A 12,596-nucleotide genomic window follows, 5' to 3' on the forward strand; every position below is an offset into this window, starting at 1 on the left:
TTTTCTTGCCTATTGAAAAAATTCTTTCTGTTGCGTATTCTTTCCATGCAATAAAACTCCCCGTGTGCTTCACAAGTCTGAAGTGTCAAGAGGTTGCTCATAATACCTGCCTGCTTCATGGCAATGGCATTCCAGGTATGACTGTAAGGATTTTGTTTATGAGATGCCATCCTTGTTAGTCTTAGGTTTCTTAGGATGTTGGGTGGGTTGTGAGGGGTTTTTTGGGGGTGGGTAGCAGGGCTGGGTTTAGGGCGGGGTTGTTGATTTTGTTATTGTTGGGGTTTTTGTAGTAGTTTGCGTGTTTTGTTTTTGTTCTGGAGGGGTCGGCTTGTCTTGTAATTTGAGCACAGTGGCAGTTCAGAAGGAAGTCCTGGTACTCTGATGACACAGTTTGTGTAGTGTTTTGGCAGCTACTGCCACCCTATGGTTTTCCATAATGGATGAATGCTGCAGAGCTTTAATGTGTTGCATTTCTCCAGAAACCTGTTTTAGGTCAGAGAGAAGACAATGAATACTCCTTTTGTCTTACTCCCTCCTTCTCTATGTCCCCTTTTCAGAAAAATCCCATTTGCAAAGAAAATCAAATATGGCATGAGAGGCCATAGGTGGCATTAGGATGGTAGAATCTTTTCCACTCTTTTTACAACTATGTCATTGAATATTAATTTTGGTTCCAAGGGTTCTCACTAACTGATTATATCTGCTTTGGCAGGACAGATTTTGCTCTTTTTTTTTTTAGGAACTTCAAAATGTACATCTGGAGAAAGCTTGCAAAACCCATTTCTTAAAGTTGCTGCTGCTTTGGGAGCCTGTGTTTACATCATGGATGCCACATATAGACAGATCTGGGTTAAAGCAATCTGGTCTAAGCAGAGTGTCCTCTGAGCATTGCTTCCAGCAGAGCTTTGCCCTCCAGACGCCAGCAAGTGCCCAGCCGAAGGCTCTGATGCGGAAAGAGGACGTTTCAGATACCATTATTCCACTCATTGCCCTCCTTCAGGCCAGGGAATACCCTTTGCGTAGAGGAAGACTTTTTTTTCTTTTGAGGAAGCAGCAAGAGGGATCACCCCTCATGCTGTATATCTTCTCTTTGGGGCTGGAAGCTTCTTTCCCTTTGACCAACCCAGCTGAAACCAAGCATCACTGTAGGTTGTCGAAAATAACTCAGCTGGCTTGGAGGCAGAGATATTGGACTCTCTCACATACTATAGTGCACAGGCATTGCTTTTCCTCATATATTATTGGGGACTCTCAAGTTCCATCCCCTCTGCCACACCCAACCTCAAATCTGTGCAGTGCACAAAGTCTGAAGTGCACCTACTGCTCTTTATTTTTCCTAGCTGACATGGAAATCGGATCCCTCTCGTTGAGCCGGCTCCCCAACCCCCGCTGCCGGCCCGCGCAGGAGCTGGCTCTGGGGGCTCCCCCGGCACCCTGCGCATTCCCTGCCCCGCCCGCCGGGGCTGTGCGGGCGCTCTGTGACCCTCTCCTGGGGGCTGAGCAGCTCCTCTCCGCAGTCACCTGTAGCTAGCGCTGATTTTTCTGCATTCCTCCGAAAAATATCTATTCTCAGCCCCGATCGCTTCCCGCGTGTTTTACTTGAGTGAACCAAATGTCCGTGTATCAGGAGCGGAGGCGGTGTTGCCTTTTTCGGAAAGATGCGGTGTTTGTTTTCGCTGTCGCCTCCCTGCGTCCCCCAGGCTGGTAGCGCGGGACCGGAGGGGTGCGGAGGGCCGGCTCGGCTGCCCCTGCCCCCGCCCCGGGGAGGAGCTCCGGCCCCAAATGAGGTACGATTTCACCTTTGGATTCGTCTTCCCGGAGCACCACTGGAATTGCGGCCGTCCCGGTCCCCTGTGCGCCCCGGCCCCCCGCTCGTGGCTCTGCGCTTCGCCGGTGGTCCCCGCTCCCAGCCCCGACGCGGAACGGCCGCATCCCCCCTTGTAAAATGAGGGGAGCGGGATCTCCGCGCGGGCGGTGGGAGCCGCTGTTACGCCTGTCGGAGTTGAGCATGGAGGGAGGCGAAACAGCCACCTGAACGCGGAGAAACACCCGAACCGACAACAAGTAGTCTCGCCTGGCAGGGCGGCACGGAGAGCGGCAGGGGCCGGAGCCCGCCCGGGAAGAGAAGCCGCCGTCGCTCCTCCGGCAAAGGTACCGGCGAGAGGGACCCGCGGGGCTGGCGGGGGAGCGGGAGGGACCCGCGGCGGCGCTGATCCCACCTGCCCTTCCCCGAGATGCGCGCTCGCCTTCGTGATTTGTCTGAGAAAGTAGCGAGCCGAGCTCCACGAATACAGCTTTTCCCGGAGTGTGCCTGCTGCCTGCTTTTATGGGGGGCTTGGTATTTCTTCCCAAAAAGCAACCTTTTCCTCCCTCCCACAGTGGGGTTGGGGGGGAGCACAGAAAAATATTTAAGCCTTCTTTTTTCCCCCTCGTTAAGCTGTTAGGATAATAAAAGATAGATGCCCATTAAATAATTAACCGTACACTTTCTGTTTCATCAGCTCTGTTCACACAGCCCCCTGAGGGAGAAGGGGGTGGGGACGGTGGTGGATCCGTACGGGGTGGAAGCAGCAGCAGTGCCATTTCGGTAGCCTGCTTCCAGGGGAAGCGGGAGACAGCCCGGAGCTGTCCCCGGAGCGGGCAGGCGGCACAGCCCTCCGCGGAGGAGCGTGCGGAGCTGGCCGGCGGTGGGTGGCGGGGCGGGGCGGGCCGGGAGGGCTCTCCCCGGAGTGCAGGTTCGCGGGAGATCTTGGGAGGGGTCTGGGACAGGCCGTGACCGCGGGGAATAGCCCTCCTACGGTGGTGCCTGGAGGGCTTCTCGATTTCTTCTGTTTGCGTTTAAGGCAGAAGCTCGTTCCCCGCGGACCTGCCGGCGACCGGCTGCCCCCCGCCCAGCGACCGGCGCGCCCCGCTCCCAATCCCCGCCGCCGCCTCCCGCGCTCTCCCCAGTCATGTCCCACCCGGAGCGATGGGGAAGCTCGAGGACAACGAGAGGGTGATCCTCAACGTGGGGGGCACGCGGCACGAGACCTACCGCAGCACCCTGAAGACCCTGCCGGGGACCCGCCTGGCTCTGCTCGCCTGCGAGTCCCAGAGCGAGTCCCCGGGCGGCGAGGAGCCGCCGCCGCCCCCCAACCCGCCGCCGCCTCCGGCGGGCGGCTGCCCCGAGCCCGGCAGCGGCTGCAGCCCCCGGGGCAGCGGCGGCGCCAGCGAGTTTTTCTTCGACCGGCACCCAGGGGTCTTCGCCTATGTACTCAACTACTACCGCACCGGCAAGCTGCACTGCCCCGCCGACGTCTGCGGGCCGCTCTTCGAGGAGGAGCTGGCCTTCTGGGGCATCGACGAGACCGACGTGGAGCCCTGCTGCTGGATGACCTACCGCCAGCACCGCGACGCCGAGGAGGCCCTCGACATCTTCGAGGCACCCGACCTGCTGACGGGCGAGCCGCCCCCCGACGGCGACGACGACGACCTGGCCGCCAAGAGACTGGGCATCGAGGACGTGGGGGCGGCCGCCGAGGGCAAGGGCGGGCGCTGGCGGCGGCTGCAGCCCCGTGTCTGGGCGCTCTTCGAGGACCCTTACTCCTCCCGCGCCGCCAGGGTAAGCGCCGCCGGCCGGCGCTCCCACCGGCGGCTGGGGAGGCCGAGGGGCTGCCGGGGTCCCCTGATCGGGAGTCGGCATCACCGGGAAGCTCGCCCCGCTTGGGGTGTGCGTGTAGAAGTGATGCTTTGGTGGGCCACTGCAAGGGGGGGCATCGGTCCGCGTGGGGTGGTGATGCGTGTCCCCTCCACATCTGCAGGCAATGTCAGGCACCACGGGGGTCCCGCTGTGCCAGCATCCTCCCCATGGGAGTGTACGTGGGGTGAGGTGGGAGCTGTGCTCCCAGAAGCCTGCAAGGGAGCCACGGTCACCCCCCTAGCCTGTGTGGGGGTGTGGAGGGGGTGACTCACTGATGGACCTGTTTGTGTGTAGGTGTGAGCAGGAACAGCCCCAAGGCACCCTCATCTGCCCGGAGCACCTGCATGAAGGTGCGTTTGGGGCCGGGGCAGCTGGCCTGAGGTCTCGTGTTTGGGGTCAGGTGGTGACAGCGACACGGGAGAGCGACCTCAGTCCTTTCTGAGCTTTGCTCTGTCTGCACTGGTAGGTGATCCTGGTTCAACAAAGTAAATGCGACAGGGGGTCACCCTGGCTCTTCCTCCATTGATTTCTCAGGGTGACCCTGACTGGCTCAGTGACTGAGGGTCTGGGGATAAGACAGTAAATGATCGAACTGACTTCCTCTTATTTAGATACGGGTTTTAGATTTTGGTGCTCACTACTTCATACTTTGATGACTTGGATTTTAGTTCTGTCTTTTTGTTGCAGTCATCAGTGGTGATGCGAGTTTGCTTTCTAACCCAGGGCTTTGGAGCAAACAAATGGTTGTAATTCCTTTAAGAGAAATACGCAGTGGTGTCTCTAATTTAACCAGAAAAGCAACCTCCATCAAATCCTCCCTGCAATACAAGACAAAGGACTTGTAATAGGAAATGCCTGGTTATAAAATGGCAATTAAGTATTTTGTAGCATATTTATCAGGATTTCCTCAAAGTATTCAGAGCTAAACCTCATTCTGCAGAAAGTGCGGTTATGGTGGGTGTAATCTCCTAGTCAGTTCCACTTATTCCGCTGGCAGTCTCATAGATGTGCCCATAAATGTGTGGTTAAGTGACGTCTGGAATTGTGCCCCATGGCACGATGCAGTTTCTGCCCGCTCACCCTATGAGCTTAGTGAGGTAAGTTAAAGTCCTCACAGTTATTGCTGTCATTTGCTGAGTGCCAATGTTGTTTATGTTTTTGAAGGTTGCCTACCAGTATGTTTTCCTTCGACAGCTGGCTCCAGTTGATTCTTAAAATATGTTTTTAATAAAGAATGGGTTCTGAAGAAAAGCTACCAGAAGTGTCTATCTTTGCTCATCAGTGACATACCCACATCTCGCATCTCAGCTGTCTGAATCCTAAAGAAAATCTGGCTGTCAGTTACCTGACAAACTGTAGTGTATGTGGTGATTGCCCTGCAGGTTTTCTTTCACTTGCTGTCTTGTGGAAAGTTGCTGACAGTGTCAAAACTGCAGCTTTTACGACAGAGAATCTTCCTGCTCAACTTTGCTGGAGAACTGAGAAGTATGGAGTTAATGTTAAGTGGAAGATGTCAGGAGAAATAGGAAGGTAGACATGCTCTTGTGTCCTGGCATTGCAATTGGGTTTTCAGCCCAGTTTGACAGAACCTGTAGGCACTTGCTTTCCAATTCTTCTATCTGTAATAGAACCGTTAGTGATTCGGGTGAAGATATTCCAAGTTTGCAAAATGAATACGGTAATTAGCACTACAGTTGGAAATCACAACATGGCACTATCAATCTCTTAGGAGATAAGAGTATTTACTTTTTATAACTCAAAAACTGGTTTTAAACATTTTATTCTGATTTCAAACCCAGGCAGCCAGTATAAGGCAGTGTCAGAACCATAACAACAGCGTCTAAATCTCTATTTTCATTTTCTCAAGATCTGTACTTGATCTTTCAGGTAGGGAGACAATTTCAAGAATTTCTGGTGAGTTTTAAAGCATTAAAGTGAATTTGTAGTTAAGGACTCACATGCACTTAGTAAGCAGTCTTGAACATAGTAATTTAAGGTGATGGTAACCTTAGTTTGGAACTGAGACACTTATGTTTTTCTTGAAACAAGAGCCATTATTTTCTGAGTATTCTGGCAAATACACTCTTGTTTTATGTCAGCTGAGATGATGACTAACTCTAAAAACATTTGAGTGAAATCTTGGGCTTACTGAAATCAAGACAAAACTCTGTGAACTTCAATCTTTTCGTCACAGTGTTAGTTACTGACTCATACACAACTAAGATTATGGTGGGGCTGCTTAGTGGTAAACTTTCCTCAGAACTGTGATAATTATTTTCTTTTAGCATTACTGATTTAGGTTCACCAGTGTCTTTTTTGGGAATTATGATACTGATAAAAATGGGCTATTTTCTGTTGATGAAATGGTACTTAATATTTGTGATTTTCTTTATTCTAAACTGTGATCTCTAAAAATAGAAATTTATAGAAATTCAAATATAAGTTGCCATGGTAACCTCTTTGGGGATAGTGCACGCACAAGATTATTCCAGCAAGACCATCCAGTGATGTTATATAAATAGTGGAACTAGTTTGTTGACAAGAAGGTTTACTTTATTTGAGATTCTAAAAAAACTCAACTTTTAGTGCATGCAATTTGGTAGTGAGATAATGACATCTACTAAACATGGGGCTTGTAAATATAAAATGTAATCCATGTATATATGATTGCTTTGAAGCCTGCAACACTTTTCTTTGTTTCCCAAGTTCAGGAGTTAGGTTGGAATGTTATTTCTGTTTTCATATTATCATTTTGGGTTTCATAGACCGTGAAATGAAATTAAAGAGTACAGCCATACTCCTTTCACTCCACGCTTAATAGAACAATCATTCACAAAAGGCTGTGTGGCACAATGCTGTTACGTAGATATGGAAAGCTACTGGCATAAGGTACTGTCATAGGAGGAGGAGGAGTGCTGGGCAACTGAATCTTTCTGCATTAGTTTAAACATCTCTGAAACAGACACCTAATTCTTATCTGACTAAAACGTGCACCGTTTTGCTAGTTAATATCTGTCAGTGATTTTGGTGTCAGGGGCTTCTAAGTGCCAGGTACTTGCTTGCTTTAGTAAAGCACAAAGATACATCTAAGTAGTTTGTAAGAAAGTACAAGAGGCAATATTAGGTGCTGAGTTCAGAAGGGGTCTGCAGATGTCCAGCAGGAACTGGAATGCTAGTGCTCGTCTCAGATATCATATTTCAAAGTAATTACCTTTAAAGCCTTTTAACTTTTGAAAAATAGGTGAAAAATGATGCTGTTTAAAGAAGTAATTAGTATTTGTCATTGATTTCTCCTAAGGATTATTGATTACTCCTGTACTGAGTGCAGGAATGCAAAAATGGCCCTGGGATTCACCAAGTCCATAGCTATATATCCTTAATGTTTTGAGAAGACTGTAAATCTGTTCATGGATAAGGGGACAGCACCTGCCAAGTTGGGTAGTTAAGCAGTGCGGGAGTCAGCGTGGCCCAGGGCACTCGAGCTGGCACTGCTGTTTGCAGCAGCTGAAGGCAACTTACAGCCCCTTTGCTATGGTTTTTATCTCTAGGAAAGATCATAATTACTTGGTTTACAAGGAAATATAAATCCTAATTAGCAAGTATTTGTCAAGTTTGCTGTAAGTAAATATTCAGTGCAATGCAAATAAACCCACAAAAGCCTTGCAGTCTAGGCATCAAGATACTTACATCTTGCAAGTGTTCTTAAAAATACTAATGCTGCTTCATAGCAACATGGGGAGCTGTATTTGAGCAATGGGTAGTATTTTTGGAGAGAAATACAAAGTTTCCATCTACTGCTTTACATGATGTTAAATTGTCAAGAGATTCCTTTCAGCATCCCATTGCATCTACACCAGCTTTGAACATGCGGTGATGTGAAGAATCAGCTGAAATGAGTAAGATGGGAGAGAGGAAAAATGCGATTTTATAGATTCCCTCGAGAGGCTAAAGATACAGAAATTATGTTGGAGAACATTCTTATCAAAGATAACTTACGTCTTTATTTGGTGGCTTGTTTATGTTTTCTCCAGGTACCTAGATACCTGTTTTGATACCTGTCAAGAAAGCCTTGATTTAGGAAGCCTGTCATGTACTATGGTGAATGACTGAAGTGAGTTATATTTTTAGAGCTTTGCCTGTTCTGATGCAAGACAGGTTTTATTTTTGGTGGAAAAAACACCGCTGCAGTAGTCTGAAATATTGTGAATGGAGTGGTGAAGGTACATTAATCTTAGAATATATGTTTGTAGATTAATAGTGAAGAGCAAAGGTTTGCTTTCTTAACTGATAGGAAGCCCTTTAATACATAAATGAAAGTCTTTATTCTGTCCTTTATTAACCGAGGAAAGCAGGTGTAGATTAGATTAGATTTTACCATTCAGTTATTGGTTAGGCAGACAAGGTTGATGCTTTAAAGAGGGTATTCCTTTTGTTGGTAATCAAAGCACTGAATATATTTGTAAGTGGGAAAATAGTCAATTACGTTCAATTGGTGAAAAATGATCACTCTGCTTGAAGCATTTGTACTATGGGAGCTGTCTTTTTTAAAAGATGTGTTTCTAATGACAAAAGTCATAATGCATTACTGTTACAGATATTCATACACTCTGTAGCTTCATGTATACATGTAACTAAATCACATTGTAAGTAATTTTTATTAATTTACTTCTGGCATGCTGGCTTTTAAAAGTCTTAATTGGAAATTCTAGCTTAATACATGATGTATACAACATAAATTAGCTTGATATAACTTAAGGGTAGATGATCTCTGATGGTACTGACATATCAGTGAGGTAAAATCAGCAAGATTTCTGCCTTCCTAACTTCTGCCTCTTCCTCTACAGCTGTTCTGCCTGATGCTGCTAGTGTTTCCATGGAAACAAGCCAGCTCTTGGCTTCCTCTTCCCATTGAAAACAGCCTTCTCACTGTCACTTATTCATCTGGGAACAGGATTTTGTCATGGCTCTGACATAAATGACACAGAGATGATCTGTCCTGTCATTTCAGAAATAGATGCTATTAGGTATGTGCGTGTGCATACAGCCAGATTTGTCTTTCAGTGACTCTAAAATAATTTGGTTAATGGATTTAGGTTGAATTTGCTTTGGTGTTACTGGAAGTGGAAATCAGCTAATTAGACACAGCCCAATATAGTAACGGTGTGAGAAGTAGTTTTGATTGAGAAATCTGGCAGACCATGTTATCTTCTTTTATGTAGTTAATATAGAATGTAGTATTTGTCATGTTTGTTTACAGTGGTAAAATTCTTAAATGGTTTACTTTGAGGATGAGAATATATCCTCAAACTGATTAAGATGGTGGTGGGAGGAATAGCTCACAACTTGGGATGAATATTGTATAGGTTTCAGTGCTACTGTCAGGTGAGGAATCACGTTATCATGCACATCATGTGATGCAGTCAGAAGGTGAACTAAGCAATGCAAGAAAACTGGTATCATCAAGGTCCTTTTATTCTTCAGGTGTTTGGTACCTAGTCCAAAGTAAATATATCTATCAATCAATACCCTGTGAAGAAATCAGCATTTTTGCTTGATTTGGTGAATTTGTGTTAAGTCATAATCAAAAAAGTTCAGAAGTCAGACAAATTCCATATCCTTGATTAATATCCTTCACTGTAGGGACTTTAATATACTATAAGAGAAGTTTGTGTAAAATTTGCCTGTCCTTTTCTCCCTCAGTGATCATTGGCAGAACACGATTGTTCTCTTCCTAAGAAGTTGCCATGCAATTGGGGTAGAAGAATGAGAAGAGGAAAGGCTCCCTCTATAAATTTTTAATATTTTAATAATCTCTTCTAAAAGGGTTGTCCAGTAGTTTTAAGATGGAAGAAACAAGTTCTTCTCATTATCAAGTGCTTTTTCAGCATTGTTCATTCCTCAAGAGAGAGTTCCTACTTGTCCTGTGCTTCAGATTCATGGCTTGTCTTAGGGAAAGACAGTTTCCTTCAGCCATAACTGGAAAGAGAGGGTTTATGCTCTCTATATTTAGCACCCAATGGGGGTAGTATTTTCCCTTTTAATTCTCTTTACTAAACTTTTCTTTAGACCTCACTTCTGTTAGCATAGTTTACATAAACTTACTGATTCAGTGTAAAAACTTGTGGGGATTTCTGCAGGGTTTTGGTTGGTTTTTATTTTTTTATTGTGAGTAAATTAGTTAGGCAAATAAAATACAGGTATAGTAATAGTCAGAATATCAAGCTATCAGCTGTCATTCTACTTAGTATATTTCTTATACAGTTCGTTTACACACTCTAGTTCTTTCACAAGCACACACTTTTCCAGTAAAATCAGTAATTGCATAGGAATTCAAATTTTATTCTAAAGAAATGCTAAGCAAAGCTATTCAATAATTTTATATGCAGAGGAAATAGGGGAACTACGTCCAGTCCTATGTGTTCTCTTACTTCCAAAGAGGCTTTTCCCTCATGCAAGGGCTGAAACATGAGAATATTTCACACATCAGAAATAATTTATACTGGTGAACAAAATATTCAGTTGGGGTAATGTGCAAGGACATAGTAATACAAATTTAGCTTGGCAATATTTATCAGTGTGGTCATAGGGATTCAAGTTGTAGTGATGACCTGGTACATTTTTTTCCTTACAGTGATATACACATGTATATGTTGATATAACTAAATGGTAATTTTGTCAGAGTGCTATAGAAATAGCTGTGGAGAATGAATATGAAATCACACATTTTTGGATTTTTTTTTGTTTTTGTTTTGTTCTACTAATTTGTTTAATTAACATCTTTGTTGGTGTTTTATGATGACTAAAGGAGTTTCGAAGGAAAAACTCCACTTCCATCTGTTAATCAGAAGTGTTAAAAATAGAATGCCATCTAATCACATGAAACACAATTTCTTGTGGTTTGTGATTTGCTTTACAGATTTCTTGGCTGAAGTGGTGGCTTGAAGCTTAAAAATGAAATTATCCAATTATGTATTATGGCAATGTGTTGTTATTCCCCCTGCTGCTTCTAAGTTGAAAATTCTGAGATGTTGCTGTGGTTTTGGTCTTTCTACCAGTAGGTTAATTATTACAGGAGTGTGATAATTCAGTTCTTTCTTCTTACATACAGCCTTTTGTAGTTTCTTAGTCTTTCTAGGTGAACCTCAGATATTGGGTCTTTGATATATTCCAGCAAAATGCTGTAAACAGAGAACAGTCTCTTAGCCCAATGCAGAATAATGTGGTAAAGTTCATTAATATGCATGAAATATGACACACAATATGATCTAGGCTTGGTTCTGAAATAAGTATAGTTTTAAATAAGTATGGTTTAAAGTGTTTACATTTCCATTAGTGTATAGCATGCAGAATTACATTTTTCCACTTTGTCTCATCTTTATAAAGATTAAGTATCCCTTGAAGGTTGTGCATTTGGCTTGGATAATTTTTAGAGTACTAAAGATATAATAGATATATAGCAGTAAACTTCTTTTTAACTGTTTAATCCTTACCCTAAGAGAAATAATTCTTCTTTGGCAATGACTTCCACCACACTAAAATGCTTGCTTTGATAAAAGCACAAGGCTATTCCAGTATTAGGAATCTGATAGTACCTGGGATTTTAGAGCAACAGAAATCAAATGCTGAAACTCAGTTAATGGCAGAGAAAATTGCATTGGAGGAGATGAAATTTAGTAGAGTGACAGAAAGGGCTGCAGAAAAGTGCTGTGAAGTGCTGGGTACATGTTGTTTCCATAATGCAGAGCATAGGCTGAGTTCCCAGCAATTTTGCCAGGGGACTGTGTTGGTGCCTGCTGCAGCACTGAGCGAGAGTTTAGCCATGCCCAACAGCACCCTGCTGGTGGGCACTCTTAAGGAGGGGAGGAATAATGTCTTCTAGTCACATTTCTGTTGGCCTAGGTAATTTCTCAGATTGTGAACATTCACAAGATATACTAGGCTTTTATATGCTGTGTACTGTAAGATTGAGGATAATCAAATATGTAGTAATTAATATTTGATATAAAGCCTGTACAATAACAGAACTTTAATTTTTTAAAATGTAGATATAAAAATTATTACAGGAAAATGTAAATATGTTTTTGAAGTATACAAATGTCTGGGTATAAATTTTCTTTAGTTCTTAGACAATATCAAAGGAAATGTCCTCAATAGTCCTTATTTTTACATGGGTATTTGAAAATTCTCTGAACTTTTAAAGTGAGCAATATTCTTTATTGGCAGTTGGTAATCCTACTAATATGAATGGCAATTATGTTAAATAATTGGTTTCAGGAGTATCTTCATTTTCACTGGATAACTGTATAAAGCTGAAAGGGTTAACTTTGATATTTTTTTATTAGTATCATTGAAAGTGTTACACAGGTCTTTTTTATGACAGAAATGTTTCAATATTCTAAGTTGAATCCAGATATGGTTTGGAGAAGAACCTTAGTTGTCTTCCTGGTTTCTGATCTCATTTGGGAAATAAATTTTCTTGCATTTGGAGTTCTAGATCTGATACCTACCATCAGATTTTCATTTGAATTTTAGGATGTAATTGATGCACAAGCATATCTGAGTTTCACCTTGAACATTCTTCCCTTGGTCTGCAAAATTATTTAAAAAAATTATAAATAACTCAGTGGGGATGGAGTTTTGTTTTTCTACAGCTTCCTGAGAAGGGAAGTGGAGACTGAGGTGCTGATTTCCTGATATCCAGCAACAGGATGTGTGAGAATGATTCAAAGCTGCCTCAAAAGTTTAGGCTGGACACTAGGAACCATGTATTTACTGAGAGGGTGGTCACACACTGAAACAGCCTTCTTAGAGAAGTGGTCAATGTCCCAAGTCTGTCAAAGTTTAAGAAGAATTTGGGCAATGCCCTTAAAACCATGCTTTAACTGTTGATTCAGCTGTGAAATGGTCAAACAGTTGG

The 12,596-nt window shown here is 44.0% G+C and overlaps 1 protein-coding gene across 10 annotated transcripts in view; it reads left to right on the plus strand.

Moving 5' to 3' along the window:
* The first annotated feature begins 2,876 nt into the window (after positions 1-2,876).
* KCNC2 (potassium voltage-gated channel subfamily C member 2) overlaps positions 2,877-12,596 on the plus strand; it is a 100,773-nt gene continuing 91,053 nt past the window's right edge. For all 10 annotated transcript variants that reach the window (XM_048300025.1, XM_048300026.1, XM_048300024.1 and 7 more), the window contains exon 1: positions 2,877-3,601. In XM_048300025.1, coding sequence (XP_048155982.1) covers positions 2,969-3,601 — 633 coding nt within the window. In that variant the 5' untranslated portion in view covers positions 2,877-2,968. The remainder of the gene's footprint in view (positions 3,602-12,596) is intronic.

The sequence above is a fragment of the Corvus hawaiiensis genome, chromosome 4 (genome assembly GCF_020740725.1).
Source record: "Corvus hawaiiensis isolate bCorHaw1 chromosome 4, bCorHaw1.pri.cur, whole genome shotgun sequence".
Taxonomy (NCBI): domain Eukaryota; kingdom Metazoa; phylum Chordata; class Aves; order Passeriformes; family Corvidae; genus Corvus; species Corvus hawaiiensis.